The 16,441-nt window shown below is 38.3% G+C and overlaps 1 protein-coding gene across 6 annotated transcripts in view; it reads right to left on the reverse strand.

Moving 5' to 3' along the window:
• Positions 1–16,441, reverse strand: part of UXS1 (UDP-glucuronate decarboxylase 1) — a 141,909-nt gene that overhangs the window by 78,569 nt on the left and 46,899 nt on the right. For 3 of the 6 annotated variants that reach the window (XM_072621780.1, XM_072621778.1, XM_072621782.1), the window contains exons 2-4: positions 14,171–14,201; positions 12,407–12,455; positions 11,007–11,050 (exon numbers count right to left, since the gene is read on the reverse strand). In XM_072621780.1, the coding sequence (XP_072477881.1) occupies positions 11,007–11,050; positions 12,407–12,455; positions 14,171–14,201 (124 nt within the window). The remainder of the gene's footprint in view (positions 1–11,006; positions 11,051–12,406; positions 12,456–14,170; positions 14,202–16,441) is intronic. The other 3 variants (XM_072621779.1, XM_072621777.1, XM_072621781.1) reach the window with 1 other exon arrangement.

Consider the following 16,441-nt stretch of genomic DNA (forward strand, 5'->3'; position numbering starts at 1 on the left):
CTAAGACTACTCAGGTTATATTATTTCCTTAAGTCGTAGTTGTTTCTTTAAAAAAAAAAAAAAGGTATTCTAATTTACTGTTATCTGCCTGGAAATTTCAAACATACCTGAAACCCTAAACTATCAGAAAATAACTTAAAATGTTACCAGGTCCATCATTTGAAGTTGGAGGCAGCTAGGTAGTGCAGTGCATAGTGTTCAGGCCCCAGGATCAGGAAGATGAGTCTTTCTGGTCAAATTCGGCCTCAGACACTCACTCACTTACTAGCTGTGTGACCCTGGGCAAATCATTTCATCCAGTTTGCCTCAGTTGCCTCATTTGTAAAATGAGCTGGAGAAGCAAATGGCAAACCATTTCAATATGTTTTACCAGGAAAATTCCAAATGGGGTCATAAAGAATTGGACATACCTGAAAAATGAATGAACTGAAAAATATTTGAAGTTAAACAATAGAAATTATTAGTAACTTTAATAGAAAAACAGAGCACACTAACCTTAAAACTACTCTTGATTGACAATTCTTAATCTCTACTTTTAAAACCACATTTCTTTTTTTCTTGCCTTTTTCTGTAGTTAGGCAAATTCTAAAAACTGGTTATTGTATTTTTCTGTTATTAAACATAGAAGCCAACTCTAATATCTAAATGTATCTTCTAGCTATATTTTCATGTATTCAATGTCAAAATATTCCCATGATTCTAGTGCAGAGGGAAAAAAAGTACAGATCTCAGTCACATAATCTGGCAATTAGTCTTTTTAGTCACATTACTTGAGTGCATGAATGTGCATGCACACACATGTGCACACACACACACACATGCCTGTCTCAGTCTGCTCAGTTAATCTGAAAAATAAGTGTTTCATAAAGTCTAGCAAGTAAAAATGCCAGAAGGTCAATATTTTTTAAATTTAAATTTATTTATTTAAGTTTTCAACATTCATTTCCACAAAATTTTGGTTCCAAATTTTCTCCCCATTTCTCCCCTCCCCTCACCCCAAAATGCCGAGCATTCTATCACCAATCTGTCCTCCCTTCTAACATCCCTCTCTTACCTTATCCCCATCTTCTCTTTTGTCCTGAAGGGCCAGATAACTTTCTATACCCCATTACCTGTATTTCTTATTTCCTAGTAGCAAGAACAATACTCAACAGTTGTTCCTAAAACTTTTGAGTTCCAGCTTCTCTTCATCCCTCCCCTGCCAAAAGGGAATCTTTGGGAAGGCAAGCAGTTCAATATAGGCCATATCTGTGTAGTTTTGCAAATGACTTTCATAACAGTCGTGTTCTGTAAGACTAACTATAATTCCTTCCATCCTATCCTGCCCCCCATTGCTTCTATTCTCTTTTGATCCTATCCCTTCCCAAGATTGCTCCCTCCTCTCACTGCCCTCCCTTCCATTATCCCCCCCACCCTGCTTATCCCCTTCTCCCCCACTATCCTGTATTGTAAGATAGGGTTTCATACCAAAATGACTGTGCATTTTATTCCTTCCTTTAGTTAAATGTGATGAGAGTAAGCTTCATGTTTTTTTCTCTCACCTCCCCCCTTTTTCCCTCCACTGAAGAGTCTTTTACTTGCCTCTTTTATGAGACATAATTTGCCCCATTCCATTTCTCCCTTTCTCCTCCCAATATATTTCTCTCTCACAGCTTAATTTCATTATTTTAAGATATTATCCCATCCTATTCAATTCACTCTCTGCTCTGTGTGTGTGTGTGTGTGTGTATGTGTGTGTGTGTGTAATCCCACCAACTACCCAGATACTGAAAAAAGTTTCAAGAGTTACAAATATTGTCTTTCCATGTAGGAATGTAAACAGTTCAACTTTAGTGAGTCCCTTATGACTTCTCTTTGCTGTTCACCTTTTCATGCTTCTCTTCATTCCTGTGTTTGAAAGTCAAATTTTCTTTCAGCTCTGGTCTTTTCATCAAGAATGCTTGAAAGTCCTTTATTTCATTGAAAGACCAGTTTTTCCCCTGAAGTACTATACTCAGTTTTGCTGGGTAGGTGATTCTTGGTTTTAGTCCTAGTTCCTTTGACTTCTGGAATATCCTATTCCACACCCTGCAATCCCTTAATGTAGAAGCTGCTAGATCTTGTGTTATCCTGATTGTATTTCCACAATACTTGAATTGTTTCTTTCTAGCTGCTTGCAATATTTTCTCCTTGACCAGGGAACTCTGGAATTTGGCCACAATGTTCCTAGGAGTTTCTCTTTTTGGATCTCTTTCAGGAGGTGATCTGTGGATTCCTTGAATACTTATTTTGCCCTCTGGTTCTAGAATATCAGGGCAATTTTCCTTGATAATTTCATGAAACATGATGCCTAGGCTCTTTTTTTTGATCATGGCTTTCAGGTAGTCCCATAATGTTTAAATTGTCTCTCCTGGATCTATTTTCCAGGTCAGTTGTTTTTCCAATGTGATATTTCACATTATTTTCCATTTTTTCATTCTCTTGGCTTTGTTTTGTGATTTCTTGATTTCTCATAAGTCATTAGCCTCCATCTGTTCCATTCTAATTTTGAAAGAATCATTTTCTTCAGTGAGCTTTTGAACCTCCTTTTCCATTTGGCTAATTCTACTTTTTAAAGCATTCTTCTCCTCATTGGCTTTTTGAACCTCTTTTGACAATTGAGTTAAACTATTTTTAAAGTTGTTATTTTCTTCAGCATTTTTTTGGGTCTTCTTTAGCAAGGTGTTGACCCGCTTTTTGTGCTTTTCTTGCATGTCTCTCATTTCTCTTCCCAATGTTTCCTCTACCTCTTTTACTTGATTTTCAAAATCCTTTTTGAGCTCTTTCATGGCCTGAGACCACTGAATATTTATTTTGGATGTTTGGGATATAGAAACCTTGACTTTTATGTCTTTCCCTGATGGTAAGCATTGTTCTTCCTCTTCTGAAAGGATGGGAGAAGATATCTGTTCACCAAGAAAGTAACCTTCTGTAGTCTTTTTTTTTTTCCCCTTTTTGGGGCATTTTTCCCAACCAGTTACTTGACTTTTGGGTCCTTTTTCAAGAGTAGGGTATACTCTGGGAATCTGTGAGATCTCAGTTCCTCCAATGTGGCACGATCAAGCATGTACTGGTTTGGAGGCAGAGAGGGATTTTCGTGCCCAGAATCTTAGCAGATATCTCTCCATAGCCACCTGGTCTCTAGTTCCCAAGGCAGCACTAGGGGCTGATTTTCAGATAAGCTGGATGGGCAGGGCTACCATTCAGTGTGAGACATAGACTAGCTCGCCCAGGGCCTCCACACAGGGTGGAGGCAAGAATCAGCTCCTCAGTGCCCCCAGGGTTTTTACGCTCCAAAAATGTATGCAGCTGCTGCGCCTGCAACGTAGCCTCTGAGGCAGCTGCCTGCTGCTGGGAGCTATGGGAAGGTCCTTCTCCCTTCCTGGTCAGCTGGAAAAACCCCGTCACTGACTTTTGGTGCCTGTGGGTTGATCAAACCCACTGCTGCTGGGACTGGAGATTCCCTGACTGGAGATTCCACTTCCAAGGGCTGATCGCCAGCCATGTGCCGTGCAGCCATGTGCCGCGCAGCCAAGGCTGGGCTGGGCTCCACACTCCACTCCACGACTGATGTAACCCACGTTTGCCATGGGCCTTTCAGGTCACCCTGGGCTGGAAATCTCTTCCATTCTGTTGTTCTCCACTTCTGCTGCTCCAAAATTTGTTGAGAGTCCCTCTCTACAGGTATTTTGTGGGCTGTGTGGGGAGACCCTGCGTATGTGTGTCTTTCTACTCTGCCATCTTGGCTCCGCCCCCAGAAGGTCAATACTTAAATCTGCTCACTGACTTTGGAAATACTTCTCCTATTTAGTCAACAATGACTTTAAGATAGATCCTTAGAGATCAAATATGTAAAAACATAGATAACTTTGCAGCTTCAACAACACACACAGATCATCATCAAAGAAGAATGAAAGGACATGTTCCATTTCTCATATTTTCAGTAATTTCTTTTCTTGTCAATAAAGCAAGAGAGATATATGACTGGTTTCTCTGTTCATCGTTTCTCAAACTTAGAGGAATTTCTAGTCAAGAACACAAGCAGCACAGATTTATTTTCTCAGCTATCTACGCCCTGTCACAGGAAATCTCATTCCAGGTTTTTTTGTTTGTTTTGCCTGTTCTTCCTCATTACAAGCAATAAAACATGAGCCACCATTGATCTTGCTCATGCAGCAGAGCAAACTCTGGGAGCCTGAATATATGGGTTCTTTCTGTCCAAAGAAGTTTAATCTTCAATTTAGGTCAAAACGGTTCGGGTATCAATAACTACCATGAACAGTCACAGGAAAATTCCCAATGATAATACTTGAGCTACTATACTTAAATATGAATAAAATATTTTGCTTTTGCTCTAGGGAGAGATTAAATGCTCAGTTTGCCAGAACAAATTCAGGATAAAAAAGGCGAAATATCAAGACTAGTCACATCCACTTACAGAGCCCAACTCAACTTTCCAAACCAGAATAACCTCTCCACAACTTCCAAATATGTTCTCATTAGAATACAGAAATTCTATAAAAGCAGGAATTTTATCTGCTTTGTTCTTATATCCTTTTGTTTAGCACAGGAAGTTCTTAATACTTTTTCATTTATTCATTCAACTAAATTACAACCTTCCTTACCTTTAATCATTTGGCCAAAGAGCAAAAAGAAAAATAAAAAAAAATCATTTTCAAATCTCTTCCTTTTTAACCCTGAAGTTGATAAATATAATTCCAATAAAGTTGAAAAATTCTATTTTTGCCCTGCCCTAAAACTAGAGGTATGCTAGACAGAACCAGTTTGAGTTTGTAAAGAGCCAATGGCTAAATTCTGATTATGATTTACACCTCGGAAACAGGCAAATGATACAAACCAGGACTTGACTTAGTATTCTGGCAATGTTATTGTTCAGGCTTTTCAGTCATGTCTGACTGTGACACCACTTGGTGTTTTCTTGATAAAGATACTGGAATCATTTGCCATTTTGTTCTCCAGCTCACTTTACAGATGAGGAAACTAAGGAAAACAGGGTTAAGTGACTTGCCCGGGGTCACACAGCTACTGTCTGAGGTCAGACTCCAGGCTTAGCACTCACTGCATCACCTAGCTGGAAGACAAGGATATTATTTCCATGACAGAATAATCATCAATGTAACCAAGGCTGTGGGAGGTTAAGTCTAAGGACACAGAGGGGTGATGGGGCAAGCATCAGGTCTACAATACAGGTCTTATATTCTTTGCAACAGAAACCGTGCTGCCTGTCAGCTGTGATCAGATCAACAAAAATGTTACTCTGAGTTTGCTGAATCCTAAAGAACTGAGAAGGGCAGCTACCTGTATTACCCCAGGTAAGTCACTTTACCCTGTTTGCCTCAGTTTCCTCACCTGGAAAGTGAGCTGAGAAGGAATGGCAAACCACTCCAGTATCTTTGCCAAGAAAGCCCAAATGGGATCATGAGGAGTCAGACACGACTGAACAACAAAAAGAACTGTGAATTATACTTAATTGTGCATGTGCCTCAGATTTCTCCCTGATTGCAATTTTTGTTAAAAGGCCACAGGCAACGTCTGGCTCATCTTTGTATCTTCCACTCATTATTTCTCTGACGGCATGGTCTTCTTCAGCAATGAAGGATGAACACACACACACACACACACACACACACACACACACACACACACACACACACACACACACACACACACACACCCCTTTAGCATAGTCTTTTCTACATAGTAGAAGTTCAGTAACTATTTGTAGAATGAATGAAGCAACTTAATCATCTGAGAGAGAAGGGGAGGGCACCAGGTTTGGCTAGATTCCTTTTCCTATGTGGATTCTTGGCAAACCAGGCTCCAAACTGAGCTTTGGAAATAACTCTGTTAAACAAAACACCTCTTTGTAATGTTTGCATAATGGATTTTATCTGTAGAAACTAGTAAGGTAAACAGAAATTGAGGTAAATGCCAGGGATACAGTACTGGCCTCTGATGAGCACATTCAATCCTGAGCATCCTCCGCGTATAGAGGGAAGAACATTGGCTATGGGGCCAAAACAGGGCTGAGAATGAACAGACCAAGGTTCTAGACTCACTTCCACTACTAAATAGCTTTGTGACCGTGGACACAATTAATCTGTCTGTTTCCTCAAATGTAAAATAAGGGGAATTGAACTAGTTAAAGTTAACTCTTACCCAACACATGGCACCCCTACAATCTGGAAAATCCATGTAAAAATTCAAGGTCAAAGTCTGAATTATGGTACGAAAAGATAAAATATGGTAATATTATACAACACCATACATGTATTTTATACATTTCTGAGTTTCTAAACTTTTTCTGTATTGTCTGCTGGTCTTCCCATATCATCTGAGGCTTCTGCAAAATTCCCTCCCAAATTCCCATTTAATTTCTTATGCCACCCCACGATATATCAAAACCATGATAGGAAAAGTCGTGATGTGGAAGGGATAACTGCATTTCTAAGATTTCTTTTAGCTGATGTTTGATGATTCAAGCTAATCTAGCTCCACCTCTTGCCTTAACTCCAATGCCTCTCCGAAACACAATACCTAGAACTAATCCAAATCTTGCCTCTTAGTAGGAGACTTCAACACAATATATGTGATGTTCCTTCAGACACCCTAATCTCTCAGGTCTTCAATTTACTCACTTCCTGTGACTTGCTCTCCCACTCTACTTCAACTACACAGAGAGGTTAGACCAGGGGTGGGGAACCTGTGGCCCTTTAGGTCCTCAAGTATGGTGTGCCTCAAGGCCACAGACTTGGTCATCACCCACATGTTCCACTTCCATGTTCATGAACTTCTATCCTTTCCTCTTTCCCTATGTGTATTGTCCTAACTGCTCTCGGTCCTCATTCAGTTCTTCTATCCCTAAGTTCTCTGCACTGGCAAAACTCTCTCTCCTGCTTTATCTTGACCACTTTGCTACCCAATTTAACTCTATACTACCCTAAGCTGAAGTCTCTTGCCCCCTTATCTTATTGTATGTTATGTCTTGCCAAGCCCCAACACTGGATTCCTTGGGTCCTATACAACCTTCACTTCAATTAAAGTTGTAGAAAATTATGAAACTGGGTTGAATCCACTGAAAATGTCTGTTACATAATCTCACATGGGACTTCACTGCTGCAAGGCTCTCCTTTCAAGGTCCCATTCATCACATAAACTTTCCCATACCTTTTCATTCTTCCTTTCACCCCCCGCCCCCCCGGCCCCACCATAGCACTCCTCCCCTCTGAGCTGAGAACCCTGACTCATAAACTGAGGCTACTTGCCAAGAGTTCCCTCTTCTCAAATCACACAGATTCTAACCCCTCTATGTATCTCTTGGATCCCATTCCAGGCAGCTGAGTGTACAGTAGATAAAGACTGCTGGACCAGGAATTAGGACAACCTGAATTAAAATTCAGGCTCACTCACGGACTAGCTGTGTGACCATAGGCAAATGGCTTAATTTCATTCTGCCACAATTTCCTCATGTAAAATGGAAATAACAATATTTGCAAGGTGCTTTGCAAACCTTACAGTGTCATATAAATGCTAAAGATTATTCCATCTCAACTGAATTCTATTCAATTAGTATTTCTCTGTTGGTGATTACCAGATCTATTTAACCAACACTACCTTCTCTTTTGACCTCCAGTTTCACTTCTCCAACTGCCTATTGGACATCTCGAAAAACACAACATCCTATAAGCATTTCAACACAACATTATCTTTCCTGCCTCCCCTAAATTGTTTCCTCTTTCAAACCTCCCTATTATTGTCAAGGGTACTACTATCTACTCAGTTACCTGAGCTCAATTTCTCACTCCAACTCACCCCCTATATCCAATTTCTTGTCAAGGCCTGTGGATTTTACCTTCTACATTCTACATCTCTTGAATACATTCTGGTATAGGTCTTATCACTTTTTTTTATTGTTTAGTCATATCTGATTCTTCATGATCCCATTTGGGACTTTCTTGGCAAATATACTGGAGCGGTTTGCAATTTCATTCTCTGGACCATTTTACAAATGAGGAAACTGAGGCAAACAGAGTGAAATAACTTGCTCAGGGACACACAGCTAGTTAGTATCTGAGGCTAGATTTGAACTTGGGCTTTCCTAACTCCAGGCTAGGCATTCTAAACACCTAGCTGCTCCATTACTCCAGGACTACGGAAATAGCTTTCTTGTTGGTTTCCTTGCCTCAGGTCTTTCCCCACTGCAGTCTATCCTCCACTCAGCTGCCAAACTGATTTTCTAAACTGCAGGTCTGACCATGTCCTTTGTCCACCCCATTTGATCAACTCCAGTATCAAATATGAAATCCTCTTTCTGGAAACTTAAAGCCCTTCACAAGCTGGTTCCTTACTAACTTCCCATTCTGTTAGACTTTAACTGCCTTCAAGGTACTCTAGAATCCAGGGGCCTCCTTGTGGTTTCTTGTATGTACCATCTCCAGACTCTCTGTCTTTCCCTGATCAACCTCCTTGGTTCAACCCACATTCTATCAGAGGTCTCCTCCAATGTTAATGCCTTCCCTCTATTAGCTCTCATTTCCCTGTGTATATTTCATATATATATACACACACACATATATATGGTTGTTTGCACATCCCTTGAGAAAAGAGACCATTTTTACCCCTATTCTTTATCTTCCCAGTGTTTAGTACAGAAACTGGCACAGAAGCAAGTGATTAATCAATATTGCTGACTTAACACAATTTAGAATTAATCTAAAACCTCCCACACTTCAGCCAAAAACGAGAAAGATAGTCACCCAGAAATGACTCAGGGCTGCTCTAGATCAAAGCTAGCTGTCCCCAAAATAAGTCATGTTTCTAGGTCTGAATACTGTGATCAGCTTTAGGAATTTGCCTTGATGCCTACAAGTTCCTTTCTAAGAATACTGAGTATGATACTGATAACTCACCAAATTCAGTATTTTTCTGTTTTTATCCAGGCTATTCCAGTAGTTTCCCAATTAATCTTCCTGGCCTCCAGTGTCTCCAGTATAGCAATACCAGATTCCTATCATTTCTACGATTACATCGCAGACTTGCTCTAAAGCATTACTACTAAATAAAGTATGAATTCCTCAGCCCAGCGTCTAAGGCCTTTCAACACTCTTGACTTCAGTCCACATTTCTAGCTTTATCTCTCACAAATTTTCACAAACTTCCAAAAATGTCTTGTGATTTTCTATACTCAAGCTGTTTCCTGTATATAAGCTCCTTCAGACCAGGGACCCTAGTTAATTTTTCTCAGCATCCTCCCACAAGGTAGGAGCTCAGTAAATACCTGTTAAAGGAATGACTCAAGATGAATATCAATCTACAAAACACTCATAATAGAAAATGCTCTTCACAACCCGAGAAAAAGCTGATGAATCTGAATGCAAATGGAAGCATACTATTTTTATTTCCTTATTTTTTACTCTTTGTATTTCCTTTTCTGTTTCTTCTTTCACAACATGACTAATATGGAAAGATGTTTTACACAACTGTACATATATATCCTATATCAAATTGCTTACTGTCTTAGGGAGGGAGGAAGAAAATTTGGAACTCAAATTTTATAACGGAAATGAATGTTAAAAACTGTCTTTACATGTAATTGGAAAAAATAAAATTCTATTTAAAAGAAAAAAGGAAAAAAACTTCAGAAATTAAAAAAAAGATGAATATCAGTCCTCAGCTTCCTACATTCCCCTCCCCACTGAGAATGTTTCCAAATCAGAGACAACCCAGTAACAGCAGATCTCTAGGTTGGAGATCTACTAAATAAAGTTTTGAGGTTAATCAGTAAATCTAATCTTCTGTCTTAGGGTTCTGATTTAGCAGGTAATAGACATTCATTTCAGTCATAGCCTACAAAAGGCTCCATTATCTAAAGGGGTTGAAGAAATAAGGGACAAATTCTTTAGACAGAGGCAACTGATGTGTGTGGGCACTAACATAAGAAAGAGAACAGGAAGACTGGAATTTAAGCCATTTTTACTGAAGATACATCACTGTAGTATTTAAAAAATTAATTTTTTTTGGTGGAAGGCCACTTTCTTATAACTGACAAAGGAGAAACTCTCTTAGGATAGTCAGTGTTTGAAGACAAACAATGACTATTTTGTTTTTTCTAAGCTACATCTGTGTGCGTGTCTGTGTATAAAATATATACAGATATGTTTAAACACACGCAAAAATATATCACAAACACACATAAACCAATACAATTATTTTGGACAAGACCTGTGACTTCATTAATTCAAAAGGAATTCCCCGGGAAGAAATTTCCTCTACCCATACAGATTAGCATGTACTCTACAGTTTGCAGTTTTAAGAAGGTTTAAACAGAGGTCTTCCTGACTTGGCAATTAGCCTTCTACTCATTTTTATCTGTTCTATTGAAGCAAGTAGGTGGTGTAGTAGAGTGCCAAGTCTAGAGTCAGGAAGACCTAAGTTCAAATCAGAACTCAAGACTCTTACTAGCTATGTGACTCTGAATAAGCCACTTCTATTTGCCTCAGTTTCCTTACATGTAAAATGGGGATGATAATAGCACCTACCTCCCAGGGCTACTGTGAGGATAAAATGAGATAATTATCATAAAGCATGTGCCTACTGCCTGGCACACAGGAAGTGGTAGTATAGTCATTATCATCCCTCTCACCTCCTCCCACATACAGACACACATAGACTCAGCCTAGTCAGTTAGCTCTTTCAGCAATTCATGATTGTTATTTAATGATTTTTCCTTGGAAAAGGGAAATACTGAGACAGAACAAGACTATGTGTGTGTACACACACACACACACACACACACACACACACACACACACACACACACAAACTTACTCAAATGATTTATTTATGCACATACACTTAGGGATACTTACTTAACTGTTGAGTCTACCTTTCTAATAATTGTATACTTGACACATACCCAATATTATCAAGTCATAATTCCACTGTCTTAAACTTATTAGTTTTCTTACCTTTTTTCCAAGTCTCTGATTTTCTCTCTCAATGGCGCAACAGCCTATAACAATAATGACAGAAATAAATTTTTAAAGAACTCAAGACCTTTCCCCACCCCTGAAACACACGAACTGTTATTTTATAAGTAAGCATAATGTCTTGTAGATATAACACAGAAGTTTAACATTATTTTCCACTCTTCATTTTCAGTCTGAAAGCTAAATGTACTACAACTTGGATTCAGCTGTTACTCTAAACAATTAAGTGCAGGCATATGGTGCTCCTACTCCTTGAGATGCCTAGGGCTTTGGTAGAAGATAATATCTGTATCTACCCACCACCAGGAGCAGTGAAGGGGAGTTTCAGGTTTGAAACCAAACAGACGGGACCAGCCTTATCCTCTTCTTAACAATGCAGTTTTGTTTTTTTTCTATTTTGGCTTATAAACAATCAACATTTTGTTTGTGCAAATGATTTGGTTTGAATAACTGAGTTGTTCCTCCAGCACGTTCATACATTTTGTGTTGCAAAGGATAAAATCTTGGGGTGAGTCAGGACAATTCTCATGGTCTTCCAGAAATGATTTGTTTTGTACTTGTAATTCTTTTCTCTTTCCTTTGAGCCTCAAACCATGCTCACCGACCTAACTTGATCCTTATGTGAGGGAATTCTAGACATTTTTAAAAAAAATTTTTTTTTTAATGTAACAAAGTGAGCTTCTAGTGTCTGTATTATGTAGGCGCCTTGGCTCATTCAAGAAGCAAGAAGGCAAACAAAAAGTCAGCCTTGTGTTTTTTCTCTTCTTTCTTATTCTCCTCATCTTTTCTTCTTCTCTGCTTCCTCTTTTTTCCTTTTCTCTTTCTCTCTCTTTTCCTCTCCTTACCTCCCTTTTTCTCCCCCCCACCCCCCTTCTCTCCTCAGTTTCTCCCGCTTGCTACCTCAGAAGGATTTCACTGAATGGTGATAAATTAAATTTTCCTTGAGTTAGTTACAATGAATAAAATATTTTAAAACCTGTACTTTTAAAAAAAATTAAAAGTGGAGGTGTTATTTGGAGTGTAACAGTAAGAATCAGAAAAATCTTTCCCATTCAGTTAACTCTTATAACAAAAGAAAAAAAAAAAAGAAAAACTCAGATGGCATGGCCCAACAGGTCCCATCACAGCAAAGATACCAGGGCAGGCTCCAAAAAGAAACTGAAGATTTTAAAGTCTGAGAACTTTAATTCAAATCCAGGCTTCAGCACTTATTGCCAAGGTGACTTTGAACAAGTCTTTTATAACCTCTCTTGGCTACAGCCTCCTCACTGGTAAAATGAAACATCATCAGATGACTTTTGAGTTCCTTTTTAGCAACAACAACAAAAAAAAATGAATCTTTGATTCTACTATTAGAGGAATAAGGAAAGTAAACTGACCTCTTCTATCTTATTTTCAATTTTCTGTTCTCCATTTTCTTGTATAGACCTATGGAGTAGAAAGTTATAAAGCTGAAGTCAGTTGAATAATCTCATGATTTCAAACAATTATTTTAGTATAAATTACCAGAGACAAATAAATACTATGGAATTCAGACATCCCTTATACTTCTTTAATAGTCATTTGTGCCATTTTTCTAAATAGAGGCTCTATTTACCCTAATTTAAAAGTTTTAAACCTAATCTAAGTAATCTCATTCCCACAATACCCCCCAAACTAAGTCTTAAATTAAAAGTTAAGTAGCAAAACTTAGTTAAAAAAAATAAAAAAGATATGCTATGCAACCCTTCATCACATTTAAGGGTGTGAGTTCTGTATACTACAGCTTTCTTGGGCATCTAATACAAAATGAAGCCTTTCAAGTAGCATAACAGAGCTCCTTTACATGGGATCAGCACACACCACACCTAGACACACAGAAGCTTCTTTGTTGACGAAACATACGTATACCACAGTGGTAGAAATCAATCAACATTTCCCTCACCCACTTTGGAAAAATCCTCCAGTCAAAAAAAAAAAAAAGACATCCAGGGGTAAAGAGTGAAAAAAAAGGGATGCTAAAGTTAAATAAAAGAATACTTTTGTCCTTGGATACTACACATGTCACTACAAAAGCAACAGCAAAACATCAATTCTCATTTCATAAGCAAGGGTTATGGTAACCACCCTAACTTGAATTAAAAAGCCAAGAAAGAAACATGGCAATGAGAATTTCCTTTTAACTTAAATGGCTTTCTGGGAAAACCTAAAATATGTTTAAAACAACAAAACACAGCATTTCTTCCCAACATACACATACATGCAAGGGCATACATACATAACCACGTAAGCTCTGCAAAGAGCCTGCTAAATTAACTAAAACACTGTTATCAACAGTAAAAGTGTACACAGTAATATAAACTGGATAAATAGTATTATCATTGCATATATCAAGAATCTGCTCGTAATTTGGGGCACTGACAAGATTCAATTTAGCAATTTTGTCCTCCCTTCTCTTTCCCTTCTTCATATTCAGATTTTTAAAAGGCCTTTTAAATCAATGAAATGGACTTCAGGGGAAAAAAACAAAACACTTCAACAATATTTCCCTCCTCCCTAGCCCCTTAAACATAGAATCTATATTTTAAATACCAATTATAATGTTTTAAACCATGGCAAATCTGAACACATCTTCAAAATCTTATTTGAAAGATGAGTAAAAATGTCACCCATTTTACAGTTACAGAAACTAAGTATTTTATATTCAGACATAGTAATGAGAGAGAGTACCACACACGCACACAAAATTGACCAACTACAAGGTTTTCCTCTTATCTTCTAGAAAAAAAGCCTATACTATAAACTCTCAGTTACACACACTAATAGAGGATTTCATTGCCATGCACAATACAGAACAGCAGACCATTAATACAAAAGTTCCTGTCCTCTCTTCTCACCCTACCCCACGCCCCAGTTAGGCTTTTTAAGAAAGCATTCATTCTGCTCGTTTCTAGTGATGTATTTTTCATCTTATGTTTTGTTGAGGCTAAAATAGCTTGATTTGCCAGAGCACGTACCAACTGACACTGGAGAAGACAGTTTGGATACTGAGAATCCCATCTAAGATTAAAAGTTTCTTTCAGCAAATCTACAAAATGGTTAATTGAAAAATTAATCATAAAACACAATTCCACAGCAGACACATATTAAAATAAATTAATTACCTTATGTTAACGAAGTTGCCCCAAACAGCTGCTAGAAAAAAGAAAAGGAAAAAAATCATTAATGTACGCAATCTAGCATTTACAGTGCTGGAGAACAGAAGGTCAAATCTTCAAGAAAACTGACCTTTAAACAAATTCACACAGAAAACTACAGTCCACTGATTAGTTACAAATTATTTTCAACATATATTATTTACAGTAAGTGATAGATGTATGATGTTACAATATCATGACATCATAAGATTGGCTAAATTTATTTACAGTGAAGGCATTATACAGGGATATAAAAACTAGATTCTTGTACATCAAATAAGCCAAGGGAGGAAGCTGGTACAATAGAGAGACTATGAATTTTTTGGACTCAGAGAACTTGTGTTCAAAACCAGTTCTACCATGTACTGGTTGAGTGACCTTGGGCAAAGAAAGAGATGGGAATAAACATTTATTAAATGCCTACAATGTACCAGGCACTGTACTAAGCCCTTTACAAATATCTTATTTGACCCTCACAACAATCCTAGGAGGCAGGTGCAGTTATTATCCCCATTTTACAATTGAGGAAACTGAGGCAGAGGGCAGTTAGGTGACTTGTTCAGGGTCACACAGCTAGGAAGTGCCTAAGACTGGATTTGAACTTAGGTGTTCCTAACTCTGTGCACTATAGTATCACTTAAGCTGGCTCTGTCATTTTATCTCTGAGACACAGATTCTTCATCTTTAAAAATGACTGGGTTGGGCAAGATGGCTTTTAAGGTGCCTTGCAGTTCAAGACGATCTTCACTCCAACTCTAAACAGGTGAGCATTTGTGACTGATGACTTAGCCTGGGCAGGTGAGCAAAAAGCAAATGAGAAAAACAAACTATTAACCCCCACTGCTGAGAAGCCGGCAAGAAACACTTTAAAACAATAGGAATATATCCAGAGCTAAGGAGGGAGCCTAGCCACCATCTCCTCCAATCCTCTCATGTTATTTATGAGGAAACTGAGACCCAGTAACATCAAAATGGGAATCAGGTACAGGATCTGAATGCAGGCCCTAAGACTTCAGGGCCTCTGCTCCCATGGCCGTGGAAAGAAGCTGCTTTAGTGCTCCACTGCCCTGGCTAAGAAAGGAAGGCTTTTTCTGCTAAAGGAGGCATATGCCTGGTGGAATCCAAAGGGATACTTTTCTTGAGATGGAATAGATAACAACGTCAGCAGAAAAGGGGGAACCATGGTAGTGGCAGGGGTAGGGAGAAATAGAAGATGATCTGATGAAGTAACCTTTGGGTATTTCTGCCTTACACAGCAACCTAACATTAAATTCACTTGTTTTTGCATATATCTTTAGGGGTATCTGCCGAACCTCTTAGTTTCCTTATACATTACACTTTTGTGGGGTTTTGCTCAGCCCTGGATTAGACTTTCCCTTTCTCGGAGGAACAGAATTAATTTAACACAGTACAGTGCATACACTGATATTTTAAATAATATCTTATGGGTTGGCCTTTTATCTTTGTCAATCATTTCCCACCCATACAAGCCCCTCTCTTTATGGCAAAGGAAAATAATGAGGCAAAGGTATTCCACACAGAAGACCTGCCTAGCCGTGTGTTATACACTATCTGTCCTGCCAGCAGTCACTCTACTGCTGTGAGGGAGGAGCCATAGTGGGCTATCTCTTCTCTAGATCCTTCACTGGTTTTTCCATTACCCAGAGTTCAACTTCCTTTTGGTAGGATTTTCATTTACATTGTTATGATTACATCTACTGTTCTTCTAGTTCTTACTTCACTCTGCATCAACTCAAACCGATCTTCCCCGAATTTATAATCTTGCTTAAAAATTACTTACCTTATTTTATTCCATTGCATTCAGATAGTTATTTTAGCCATACCCTATCAACAGGTGACAACTTTGTTTCTAGCTCTTGGTTACAAAAGTCTTGCTAGGAATATTTTGGTTGGACCCTTGCTTCTGTCTTTGACTTCATTAGAATATACACCCAAAGGTGGGATGCTAGATTAAAGAATATGAACAATTTACTTTTTTGGAATAATTTAAAACTGAAATAGATAATATCCTAACATTTAAAAACATTTCTTTGATTTGAGTCTTTTCAGGAAGATTGATCAACAAGTCAAGTTGAGCATCCATCAACTAGGAATGTATGGACAAATTACTGTACATGTATGTAACACAATTTTATTTTGCCATATGAAACAGCAAAAGGGATGGTGTCAGAGGAACCTGGAAAGACTTGTATGAACTGATGCAGAGTGAGGTCAACA

This window comes from Notamacropus eugenii, chromosome 6 (assembly GCF_028372415.1).
Source record: "Notamacropus eugenii isolate mMacEug1 chromosome 6, mMacEug1.pri_v2, whole genome shotgun sequence".
NCBI lineage: Eukaryota > Metazoa > Chordata > Mammalia > Diprotodontia > Macropodidae > Notamacropus > Notamacropus eugenii.